General features: G+C 34.4%; 2 protein-coding genes across 2 annotated transcripts in view; one reads left to right on the forward strand and one right to left on the reverse strand.

The window, feature by feature from the left end:
- Positions 1–14,065, forward strand: part of LOC125646223 (uncharacterized) — a 40,413-nt gene that overhangs the window by 20,191 nt on the left and 6,157 nt on the right. The window lies entirely within an intron of this gene.
- On the reverse strand, positions 611–9,735 carry LOC125646221 (60S ribosomal protein L7-like). Its single transcript, XM_048872419.2, has 6 exons — positions 9,656–9,735; positions 9,172–9,271; positions 6,657–6,823; positions 4,131–4,268; positions 2,083–2,192; positions 611–866 (listed from the first exon to the last, which is right to left on the reverse strand). Exons 1-6 carry the CDS (start codon positions 9,667–9,669, stop codon positions 658–660), a joined length of 738 nt encoding a protein of 245 aa, XP_048728376.1. The 5' UTR covers positions 9,670–9,735; the 3' UTR covers positions 611–657.

Below are 14,065 nucleotides of genomic sequence, written 5' to 3' on the forward strand. Positions count from 1 at the left end.
TCTCTGCTTTTCTGGCTTTAATAGTGGTTCTCTTTAAGATTTTTCTTATATATTTGTATGCAGAACTTGGATCCCCTAATGTGGCCCCATCCAACCCCCGGGGGCCATGATTAGAACAAACCTGAATCTGCACTATGTCAGGAAGCTTTCATAAAAACTCCAGCTTTTTCTGGCCCAGTGGTTTTTGAGATTTTTAAATGACCCCACCCTATTTTTGTGATTATCTCCCCTTTGAAAGGGACATGGCCCTTTATTTAAACATACTTGAAAGCCCTTCACCCAAGAATGTTTTTCGCCAAGTTTGGTTGAAATTGGCCCAGTGGTTCTGGAGAAGAAGTAAAAAGTTTACAGACGGACAACAGGCGATCAGAAAAGCTCAATTGATCTAAAAATGAAGTAAAAATTGGAATGCAATTTGTCATGGGAGGAAAATAGTAGTACTCAGAAAAAGCCAATACTTCATTTGGGAGATTTTATAATCGGTAGATTATAATCATATCTTGTTCTTTAAGTAATTACCCATGACATTTTGAAAAATTTTCATGGTCCAATTGAGTTTAAGGAAACAAGGTTTGGCTGTATTTCACTTCAAAAGAGAACAGACATGTACTAGAAGTTTTTTCTTGTCTTTATTGTACATCACAAGTCAGATACTCGTTACACCATCCTGCGCAAGAGTGCATTGATGCCGTCTTCCCGCAAACCGAAGTCTCCTCCATCATTGAAGTGGTTGTACTTTCGCCTCCAGCCACCATTAGGTGTGTTCAGTTTGAATTGCCACAAGAAGTTGGCTGCATATTTGAAGCTAGGTCCCACTGTATAGATTTCGTGGATCAAGTCTTCCATACAGATGATGCCATATCGTCCTTAAATGGGAGCAGAAAATTTAATTTAATTTCTGACAGCAATGCAAAAACCTTTCTCTACACAAGTTTTTGTAAGATAACTCTTCCAATATTTATATCTGTGTTAAGAACATGTACATGTAGTTCAATTAAATTTATTTTTACAACCTGTATAAAAATTGTATGTAAGCCTTCTCTACTACACTAATTCAATATAAAACATGACCCCACCTTCTCTACACTATGAATCCAATGTAGAGCAATATGCATGTATGGTATGAGTCTAATTTGGTCTCGATTGGGAATTTTTGATTTAGGGTGTGTGCAGATTTCTGATGTACATTTAATATTACCCCCCCCCCCCCCCCCAAACCTCAACGGTCACTTAAGTATCATATCCCACACAAGGAGTCTCATATTTGCATTTAAGCCTCAATATAGTCCTTTGTGCACATGTTTATAACAATAAAATACTTGATTCCAGACACCATATAACAAATGCACAATCAATTGCCTGAAACGAGTTGCAATTATAATGGTGCTGTTATGAGTAGAACTTTGTAAAATATATACTTCAAGAGTAGGGGTGAAATGATGCATTGCGATGCGATCGAGTCGTGATCTCAATTCAATACGGTTCTAGTATCAAAGCACATTGTTTTGATAACAAGGTTTCTGATTGGCAATTGGAATTGCAAATTGCCCAACTAACGTAAGAGTAAACTTTGGTGTATCTAAATGGATACAATTGAGTTGAAAAATGCTTAAACGCTTTTATATTATGTAGAATTTATTTGCAGAGAGCAATAAATGCAATGAAACATTAAAAAATCTTAGCATTATAAAAGAATTTGGTACATGCTATTGTATCAAATCAAAATCATCAAATAGAGACTAAAGAATCGAAAATCGAATAGGTACTGTATTGTTTCACTCCTATTCAAGATGACTTTTTTGTTAGGGAAGAAATTGTTCCTTATCATACATAGCTCTGAAGTCCAAGTGGTCTCCCATCCACTGAACCCGAGGTGAAGGTCATCAAGTAAATGGAATAGACATTGTTTCAATGAATATCATCGAACTCTAACCAATGTTATTCAATGAGAGCAATGTCTGTAAATGGAATAGACATTGTTTTTCTTTCTCATGGTTAATGAATTGAATGCAATTTAGAACGTACCAACTCTTTATATCAATGGAAGCATAGTTTATATCCTGTATGTCTGTTAAAACCTACCTAATTGTTTTTCAATGATGGAGTTGTCCGTCAGTGGGATGCGTTGGTTTCCAACTTTACCATAGCCTCTCTTGTACACCAGCTCCCTCACACTCTTAAGGTTGGGATACCTATGACAAATACATAAATTTGAATGCCACAATCATACAAAGGTTGTACACAATCCCAGCATTACAGTCTTGGACCAGATTGTGATTCCAACTTCTGATACCCATTAACCTGGTATAGATGCACACTGATGAAGGGTCAAGACCAAGAAACCAAGGAATAGTTTATTTGAATGGCAGTGTGTTGGGAATATGGAATTGCTCTTAATATTATACCCCCCCCCCTTTAATATACAAGTGATTAATACAGGAACCAGACTTCGAAAGTCCCAGAAAAAAAAATAAATTCAAATCTGAATGCACATCTTCTCCTTATTAACTACAAAATTCCCATTTCGAAGTTGTGCTGATAAGAACAGGGCTAACTAATGGGTCAAAAATGTTATACCCTCTGCAACGCATTGCATTGGGATAGAAAAACGATTAAAAAATATTTTACATACTAATATAGAATACAAACAAGTTTACGGACAAAGACAGATATAGTCAAGTTTATTCAATGCTTCCTGCACTAGATATAAAGAGAAGAGAGAATTAGAACAGCGAGAAATCTGGTCATTTAAGACATGCCGATAATAAATTTAAGCATCAAAGTGTTAAGGTTTTCCAAAACAGAACATAAGATTTATTAACATTCCCTGTTATCTAACATTTTTCAAGTCGGGTAGGTCGGTCGGTATTTTTTTTTTTTTTATGTCATGAAAATCAGATTTACAAATTTACTGATGTTTTCATTAAACACATAACGCTGCTAGACAGAACAGAGTTTAGAACATTCATTTTGTACACATTGTATATAATACATGTAAATCTTCCACTGTCTTCTGAAATTTTCTCAGGACGTTTTGTATTCGTCACGGATGAGGACCTCTACTGTTTTTATTACCACCGATTGATTCTTCTATTTGTGGTTTGACATTCATAATAGTAATCACCTAAACACTTTAATGTGATCCATGAATATCCAAGTGAATTACATGATGACGGCAATTTACAATCAGTTTTAATATTGCCCAATATAATTTTAATGCTGACTTCCCCCCATCGTTCAATTTGTTGTGACAATCATGTTCCATTCGTGTGTCTCAGTTTAAGAGCAAAAGTAAAAGTGCCTTTCACCTATTAAATCTTCATAACATTTAAATAATCCCTTATAAAAATTTTATGTGTGCTTTTTCAGAAATATATATAGACCATCAACTTGAACGAAGACTCATGGTCCGCCATAATTTTGGTGCGCTATCTCACATGATTTTTTAAAAGGAACATGGCTTTCAAACTTTTGTACACAAATACGATCAGGCTTCGACGGTGGGGGTTGGAAGCTTCTTGCTCTATCTTGTTGGTATTTAATGTGGTAATTTGGAGCAGGGATGCGGTATATTTGATCATTCATATAGAAAAGTGTTTGAAAAGTTCCCGGATTAACAAATGGTCATTATTAAAGTGAAAGTAGAACCAAAAGACGCCCAAAGAACATTTTGATACAGTGCAACAAAAATTCTGTAAAACAACTAGTCCAAAAAACAGAGGGCATCAACTTTAAAACTAATTCGAAGAATGTCTACTTTCAAGGGAGCAAAATTTTTTTTTTTAAAAATTAAAATTTCGAAGTGTGGAAAAAACGATTGGGCCAGGACAAATTTCACGGGTCGGTCGGAGTACATCAAACAAATCAATTTTTATCTTAAGCATTTCTAAATGATATTTTCTTAGATTTCTCTGGCAACTTTGCAATGTTGACTCCAGTGTTACGTCATTTCATTGTGACAAAATGAGAAAAAGGCACAAACACAGCGATTCCTATAACCCCCCCCCCCCCCCCCCCCTTGCAGGGAGGGGACATAAACTTGGTGTTTAATAAAACAATCAAATAACATAACACATGGAGTAGTGCATACACTGTAAACAAAACTACACAGTCTCTGGACCTGTACTTACCCCCAGGTGATGAAAGGCTCAGCTATTCTCAGCATGTGAATTGTAGCTTTGTTGAGCCTCACAAAGACACCATTGTTAATCTGCCTCAAGCGGAAAAGTTGCATGACTTTCCTGGGCTTTGGATGAACACCATTGATACTGTAAAATGAATAGTATAGAATTGATATTTCATTAGTTCTACAGGACTTAAGACACAAAAAGAAAAACTGATCCCATCCAATGTATAAGCAACCAGTTTTTCTTTCTGAATGAAGGTAATGTCCTGGTAAAAATATATTCTCATTGTTGAATGTTCTAGGGTTCGAAATCAACTTTTTCAAGCACTAGTCCGCAAGAACTAGTGATTATTGATGTTCACTAGCCTGCAAAGCATTTCAGTAGTATGTCCAGATCATACATTCATTTTATTCAAAAGTATTAAAACACTTCACAGTTGCAAACAATTCAATTTTTGACACCTACAATAGAAAAATAAAACTACCATTTTTTTTTTGTTTTTACGATCTTCATAAGTATATACAGTAACTGAGTTACTTATGTAAAAACCCCTTTCATAAACGTCTGTGATTGAAGGTCAGCATGTCACTGTCACGCAAACACTTAACCATGCAGATAGTCAACCAAAGTTCAAACATCTAAGAGACTCAGACAAATTTGGTAAAATCTTAACCAATTCAAGATTGATATCCATGCCATAGAGAGTTTACAAATCCAACATGATTTTTACTAGTCTTGGACTTATGGACATGAGGTAATTTGAATCCTGTTATTCTAAAATTTATAACTTTGGATAATAACACTCCTACTAGGGCTGTGCGGTGCACCGAAAATTTCGGTGCACCGCGATTCATACCATTCGATTCGATGCACAGATTACAAATTCCGGTTCGGTTTAGATTTTACTTACACCAAAACAACAAATATGGCATCCGAGTGATGTTGAAAACATGCGGGTTTTTATGCAACGGAGATTTAAATCACTACTGTGTTAAGAGTTAGCATTTTCACCACTCAGATACCAACAGAATATGGTCCATAAGATCATTGCAGTTTATCTTTACATGACATATAGCATTTCTGTCAGTGGTGGAGTGAAATCAACATCGTAGGTAATGACACAGATTTGACAGTTAACATGAGAGAAGTAAATCAATAAAGGAGAGATTTTCAAAGACTCAATTGATAGAATTGTTGAATTTTTGCATATCGATGAAAACAATATCATATACATTTTAGATTCACTATAGATTTGTTTAATAATCCAAAACGTATGCAGCACATTAATATAACAAATTTTGATAGACTGTCAGTGTTTTCTTTTTTCTATCAAAGTTATAAAATGCTAGTATGAATAGATATGATGTTTACAAATGACAACATATAGTTACATAACTTGAATTAAATCAAATCAAATATGCTACTCATTAAAATTGTTAATTTTTGTGGTGTCATTAGATAAATTGGACCTAACATGAACCGAATCGAAAATAACCGAACCGTGCTGTTCCGAATCGAAACCGAACCGAGCTAACCCTGAATCGTCCCAGCCCAAACTCCTACATATATTTAATTCCAAAACTAGGTTCAGTAGGAAAACTGTTCATGTCATAATGCAGTTTAAATTGATGGGAAACAAAAAATGCATTTAATACAAATTGTCAAGAATCCATTGACAAGATGGGAGTGTACATGTTGCATCACCAAAGAATCACACTTGAATCTTAGAATTCAACATGACCATCATTGGGAAGGCCCTGCGCCATAGTCCCATTCAGATGAAAATTGGCACATTAAATTATCTAACCCATGCACCGAAGTGCGCATTCATCATCAATAGTAACTTACGGTTCGAAAGGAGTACGACTTACTTTTTTTATATTTTTAAAAATACGGTACTTTCTTTTTTCAATTCCCAACCTCATTGGTTGAAGCAATACAAAACAAAATAGATTTAACTGTTTCCTCTTAAACTATGCACTCGTCTTCAGGGGTCAGGTAGCACATGTATCTAACTTTAGCGTATCGGGGGAAACGATTTAAGATTTGGAAGGACAAGGACAGATGAAAAAATGACAGAAAGTGAGAAAACAAACAATGAAGATAACAACTCGTCTTATAACAACATTGAGAGACCATCGTCTTGCAAAAATGCCGATAAAAGCAATGATAATGTTGAGAAGATGAAAATGAAACTACGGAGAGAGACATTTTCAAGAGCAGAGGAAAAGATCATGGTTAGATTTTCATAGAAAAAAAAACAACCCACCAATAAACGTAATATTCCAGAGCACATTTGTTATCTATTGAAAATGGCCCTTCAAAATATGTTAATGGCCCATTAAATCTGAAAATGACCCACTGAAAATTTTAACCATGGGGCCATATTCCCATAAGTCATTTTGGACTTCCCAATCACTGGACCATGATTAGACTTCTGAAAGCAGATAACCTCCATACAATGCTAGTGGTGCTATCATTTAACACTATCTGTTGCAGGGTTGTTATAATGTACTCAAAATGTTTTACCCTCTGATCCTCATCACAAATGCAAGCTTAGGTTCATCAGGAACAAAGAAGTTGCCAGTCTTCCTTGCTTGTCGGGACATTCGAATGTCATCTCTCTCCTTGGCACGATACTCTTTGATGTATTTTTCAGCGCGTTGGAAAATGACTTTCTTCTTCTGTTTTAGTTTCTGCAAAATACAAGATTTTTCTTCTACAAAGGAAGTACATGTGGGGTGGGACGATACCAGAAATTCGGCCCCATTCCCAATGCAAAATAGTAGTATTTTTTCCCAATTTGTCCACAAAATTTCTCAATTCATGTCAAATAAAAAATTGTCTTGTTTTGCAATATTGTCATAGGGAAAGTGGAATGATTCAATATAATTCAGCAGCACTACCATCATAGTTCATTTTATAAAACACTCCAGAAATATCGGCAACTGTTCGATAAATCCGAATTTCCTCCATTTTTTTCTTTGATTAATACGTGCTATATTGTTGCTTCACTTATTGTACCCACTTCCTTAACCTATCTGAGAGTTATTAGGTAAATATCATATATATTTAGAATGTATTTTCAGTGTACTTTGTGTGAAAATAATTGTTTTAATCTTTGAAGCAGCACACTTCGTTTGGAGAGTCTAATCACCAGAAATTGTGATATTGTATGCTGCATTGTATAAAGCAGCATTAGTTCAAATTTAGCTTACTTTTATCATTAATATTATTAACATATGTACATTTAGAGATATATTTACTTTACAAAATGATTTTATTGGATATATGAAAATATAACTTCCCAAGCCTGGTGCTTTTCCTACTGATTGAACAAGTATATTGGCATAGATAGTATCACAGAGAGTTTCATGATGAACTAGATCATGATTTGAAAAATAATTTATATATGGTTAGGCTGTTTGTCAAATTTCAAAGCAATACAATATGTAATTGAAACTCCATGATTAAATCTAAATTTAATTCAACTGTAATTGAAAAAAAATCCATCCAGTATTCAAAAGTATAAATGTACACAATATTAATAGCCATGAATTGCAAGTAAAATGGGGAAAATGCTGTCTATTTTCTCTTCCTGACAATTTTGAAGAACCATCTGAGAACTAAAAGCTAGGGTCACTTGGAAATTTGAAAGCTGGTGTTCCGTCAGTCCATGCATCATTGAAAAATAGGTTTAAGTGTCATTTAATCCTGATTGCAATGAAAAACAGAATGTTATGATAAGAAAAACTTCTATGAATGAAGAGAAAATGTTCATCTTTTTATTGAAAAAAAAAGCGTATTTTAAGAAATATGTTGTAAAACTGTGAATTTCTAAAATTCCCAATTCTAAAGGCCCAGGCCCCATTCCCAAAATGGTGTGGAAAATCCCTGGATACCCTTTCTAGCTGATCCGATACGTATCTCGATACTTTGCATATCAACAAAAAATAGATAAAAGGATTTCAAATTTAATCAGTTGAAAAAAAAAGAAAAAAGTATTGATACCGAGTTCAGCTAGTTACTTAGCCAATATTAAACAAACATCACAATGTTCCAAAAACTCCACGATTCAATGTTTCTTACACCATTTTCTCTTTCGTAAACTGGCAAGCCAAACCTCTCTCATACCCCTGACTTGCTCCAAGTTGGTTTTGTTAATGTTTTGTAGTCCATCAGGTTGTTTTGGTACTACTTTCATTTTCTGAAAGGCGGACTAACAATAACCGACTTGTCACTTTCGGATATTTTTGGAAAATGCTATGATGGGTATCGTCATTTAATAGACATGTGTATCGCTCCACATATCGCGAAGATGAGTATCATGATGCATCAGTGCACCAATGGATCTTCCAAACCTCTTTACTTCAGTATTTTTAAATTTTATTTTTTAGAAAATCCGACAAGTTTCTCTAGAATAAGATATCCTATGTTTATTACAGTTAACTTCCAGTTGATTTCAGTGCTCAATTAAGTCAATCTTACTAAAAGGTTACTAAATTCATAGCAATCACAACAAGGGTAAACCTATATATGCCTCAACCACTTTGTGGTGGGGGCATAAGAATTCTGGTCCCAACTTTAAAATTCTAGTCACTATGAACGTATATTGCACAAGCCATGGTACACACATCAACAGTGCAAACCCTCAGATACCCAGTTGTTAAAAGGACATGGACACATTTTTAGTTGTTAAGGCACTTTAGCATTTGGACATTTTTGGGAGTGAATTTTTTTTTACATATATATAAGTTAATGATCCATCACTTTTCCCATGTATTTTCATCATTATACTAGCAACTTTTACCATGGCATTCAAATGTGATCATAACTCAGGGTGATACCACCTTATTTCCCAAGTGCAACACATAGGATATTTGTTAAAATTGATGTCAAGAGGATCTATGTTACAAACTTTCTTCAAAACTTGTACCAAGAATTACATTAAGAATATCAGTATCAAACAAAAACCAGCCCCACAAACTTTGTGTTTTTGAAAAATTGGAGCTGGACCAACTATATACAAAACGTGAAGACTTACTAGCTTATTTTCAAGCTTGGCCTTGGTGAATTTTGCTCTTAATTCTTCATTTCTTTTCCTCTTCTTCAACAGGGTTTCGGGCACACGCGGAAGCTTCTTACTAAAGATATAATAGTCTACCGTTTAATTCAGAGATAAATTGAACGTGGTAAACAAGTCAGATTTCACCAAGATTAATTCAATTGAAAATATCGTTCTTAAAACTTATGGAAGTATGAAGTGACAACTATAAATACTTAATTCATTTAGCATTAACTGCTACCGGGCCAACAAAGTCAACTTCAGTCAATTCATTACTTTAAACAAATCTCATGTTATCAAAAATAAAATACTATTTTTTCTCATGATTACGCAAATTCAGAACAATATACATCCATAGACAAAAAATATGATCATATTACAATACTGTAGTTAAATTATTTTTGACAAAATGCTTTAAATGCGCAAGATGTTGATGGATTTTATGAGTCCTATGTGATATTACTTTTCCGGGGCCATGTTGAAACATAAAAAGGCCGCTTACTGTATTGATAGCAGAGATATCATTCAAATTTACGTTAAAAATAAAATTATCCAGACAAGACTAATTTCTGTGTTAATAAAATTAAAATTTAGGGCTAACGATAGCACAACTTATTTTGATAATTCCTAAACATAAACGATTATCATTTAATTTTATGTACCGCATATATCACATAAAATATCCATATTTTTATCGGGCTCAATATGCAGAAATGTTCTACTTTCGTTTCTGCAGATTCCGGTGTTGAAAGAACATTAACATGACAAATGTTGGGGAAGATACTTTACGTCTTTGGCGTTTTCTTCGCTTTGGTAGGGACAAAAGTCTTTACACCCCGCGTACAGAAGTTATAGATGCATCATATGAATCGTTTATATTAAGGTAAATATGTTACTGTCAACGACTTCTGGAGTGGAGAAATCGCACCCAGTCAAGAGAACTTTGAAGAATTCGTACGCAGAATTTTGGGTACGATTTCTACTGGAGAAGTCGTACCTATCAATATCTGAGTATAAGTTCTCATGGATAAGAGCTTCGTCATTTTACCACATATAATTCTGGGTACGAGCTCTGGAGAAAAACTTTGTGAATTTTAACATATATGGCAAGGAATAAGGACTCTGTTTTTAAGTGATTCTTTTGTACCCTAGGTTACATGCTCTATATTCCTTTATACAAAAGTTACAGAAAGGGTACAGCACAATCGTATGGAAATTGAAAGTAAGAATTACATGAGGTGGCTCTACATAACCTAGGGTACAATGGGTAGAATCTACAGTGGTTACATTCAGTCAAAGTTAAATTGATCCGTTGGATGCAGCTGATAGGTCAAGAATGTAACATGTCCACGCCTCCGATTACCTGTAGCTATTGCTACCTGTGATTATGATGGTAAATCGTGTTGCCAACTTTCAATGTATCTACTGTAGGCCATTTCTTTTGTGTGATTTCTAATCATTAATGATGGGTAGAAATATCGAATCTCCTAAGGCCACATTTAAAAATATGTTTGTTTCCCCAATCCCGACCCTAAATTTCAGAGGAAGGTCGGTAGGTAGGTAAAAAGTTTTTTTTTTTTAGCTAGCAGAATTTTATTTATTATGAAATTCCCATAACCATTAACAATGCCCGATACCAAACGTCGTGAAGCACATCATCCATGTTTCCTCATCAAACTCGTATAGTCAGTTCTCGCGTAAATTCTGCTTTGATTGCCACGTTTTGCAATTAGGGAAGGTGTCGATATTTCGGACAGTACTTCATGTATTTTGGAAATGCTCATTATCTAACCACTAAACTTAGGCATTGGACTACATGTATACATATTGGTTGATTCGACGAACATTGGGTTTCATCAGAATTTTCTCTGCTATTTATGCCACATACTAACACTTAAATAAAGTTAGGGAGAATGTTGCAACTATGGACAATGGTGTTAGTTTTGGACACATGGTGTTATAAAATTGGTAAACTCGGTTGCTGTCTTTTATTTATGGTTCACTGACATTTTATGCTTTTGTTTTTTGCACATTATCTTAATTTGTATATGATAGTGATTTTGATTATATTTTTAAATGATATCGGTAGATCTAGTTTACCAGAAAACGTTTCAACGGGACTTGATTTTGCCGATCAAACAAAATGGATGCTGACATCAACCAATCAGAGCTGAGTTACACATGTGCATATAATTAGGTGTTTTCCAGTTTGTAAATATAGCATTAGTTCAGAAATAAGTTAAATTAAGAATGCTTCTGATTGACTGTCAAAAATATCGCATCCGTCCGAAATATCAACACTTTCCCCTACTGAAGAACACAACTTGCACACTGGATGCCCCGAATTCTCTTGTTTCCTCGCTCCTTGTATAGACAACATTTCTCCATCTCGATCTTGCAGATCACTAGTCCGAATTGCGAGTCGAATTCAATGTTAAACTCACTTGTAACTAATCAATAAAACAATCATGATTCTTGTACTTATTAATATCGATTAAAAGAAAATATCAATCCAAAATTCGATATTAAACAGAAACCAACAGTTGTAGTCAACCGAATTTTCACTGCCATTTGAGCAAACGAGTCTCGTGACTCAAAACAAAGCTCGACAGTTTGATAAAATGTTTTCAAGAGACTGTTTATGTGATGAAAGAACCCATAAAATCGATATTAGTAAGTACAAGAAGAATCGTTTTATTGATTAGTTATGAGCTTAAAATTGAATTCGGCTTGTAAGTATTTGAAATCAGCCAGAGAATGCCGCCTCCAGCTGGAGGCGGCGAAATTTCTAGATTTCGGACCAGAACACCTCCTGTATTCGTATTATTATTTTTTAATTTTGGATCGAAACCAAAGAAGATATAGAAAATTTTTGTCATTATAAAATACTGATCTGCACCAGAAACGACCTTGAAATTTTCTTAAAATTAAAAAAAAAAACTTCACCAGAATGGCGTAATAAAAACTTATGGGTCGGTGTGAATTTTCAGACTCGGTCGGGCGAGGGGAAACAAACAATATTTTTATTTTGGCCTAATAGGATTTTTTTTAACCTCAAACCCGATTCCTAAAGCTTACGTCAATCAATGAAAGTGGTTTTTAGCTATTTGAAGCTTTAATGTTTGAAACAGTTTTTCAAAAACCACCCTGTAATATTTCTTGAAATGGTTATTTAGTAATGTAAATGATGAATGAAACATATTTGCAGATATAGGAATTTTAGACACCATTATCCAATATGCGTTTTTTCAAGGTTTTTAACCTAGAGGGGGTCATTGGGCTCTCAAATTATCCGATACCCTATCTACTTCTGATGTCAAGTGATAGCTGGAGTGCAAAGGTAAAACATATTGAAATGTTTAAAAAATCTGAAGGTTTTTGAAAACACAATTTTCCGGATATGGTAGGCTATGATTAGTCAAAATTTGACTTCTATACGTGCATTTTCATCACTTTGAAACCAAGAACATGGTTCAGTAGATAAAAAATTATTGAAAACAGTCAAATGCAATACATTTTCTTCAATTCATATGAAAGAAACATATTTCTATCGTGTATATAAAGACAGTGCCTTAAAATGTATGTATAATAACACTGCTTGTTTTAAAGTGATATGTTCTACTTTTAGAAGTGGCTGTACTCGGGGAAAGGCCGCTAAACATATTTTTCTTCGGGAATTTGGTCAATATACATCCTCGACAAAATACATGCAAATTTTGATAGAAATCTGTAGATTTTTCAATACTAAAATGTGGTATGGGGAATTACCTTAATCAAAACAAAAACACTCACGATGTGTATTGGATTTCAGACTGCTTCCATCTCTTACGCAGCAACTTTGATATGCAATTTCTTGACTATGTTGTCAATTTCATAGAAACAATTCACATCATGTTGAGTGTGTGTTGCACTTATTCAGCGTTGCACGGGATTTGCCATTATTTTCAATAAAGACACCAAAACACCTGTTTATGGTAATGTTTACTCTCTCACTAAAGAGGGATAATCACATTTTTAGCGAGAGTATCTTGCTATAGGGGAAGTGTTCACAACCTGCTAAAATCTGCATACAAGTTCTCCTGGAGAAATAATCTCGGGTGTAAATTTGACTCGGCTGAATATTTTGATTTTCACCGAATCTCTGAGCATAATTCATGTCTTGAAATTTACTTTCAGCTTCGGCTGGTTCTAGAAATTGATATGCACTTAGGTGACACTGCTGTTTGCTTCAAATAAGTTAGTTGAATGTTAAACTAAGTCTTTATCACTAAAAACAGTAAACTCTGACACACATATCAGAGGAGGTTTTAGTTTTATATTGAACATTGGTGTTGTTAATTTGATATCAAATTATTGATCCAGGAACAGAACTAGCAATGATAATGAACTACTTTTAATCATTTACTTGAAAATTGGATGGAAACTTCCAGTGTTCGAAATTGGTTTAAATCTTGGTCTAGGTCACGGGTCTATGCCAAAACAAAAGGACATAGACCTCATTGAATTGGCATAGACTGCAACATTGAAAAAAATAGCACAAATTTAAAACATTTTCATTCACTTCTAATGTACTTAGAAAGCATAATTTCTTTCCATTTCCATAACAATATCCCCCTTTCCTCACAACGTTTATCAGAAGTCAACTGACCATGAAGGGTCCTTTGGGATAACTTTATTGCTTTAAACCTAGAAAATTGGTATAGACAATTTGGTCTATCTGAATTACAATTGGCATAGACCAGTGTCATTTGACAGAGACTCGGTCTATGGTTAATTTCGAACACTGAACTTCATAAACAAGTTGGTAACAAATTGGTAAATTTCTTGTGTTTACCAGAATAATATGTACTAATAATTCAGTTGTCTTCCAAAT

The sequence above is a fragment of the Ostrea edulis genome, chromosome 6 (assembly GCF_947568905.1).
Source record: "Ostrea edulis chromosome 6, xbOstEdul1.1, whole genome shotgun sequence".
Classification (NCBI taxonomy): Eukaryota; Metazoa; Mollusca; class Bivalvia; order Ostreida; family Ostreidae; genus Ostrea; species Ostrea edulis.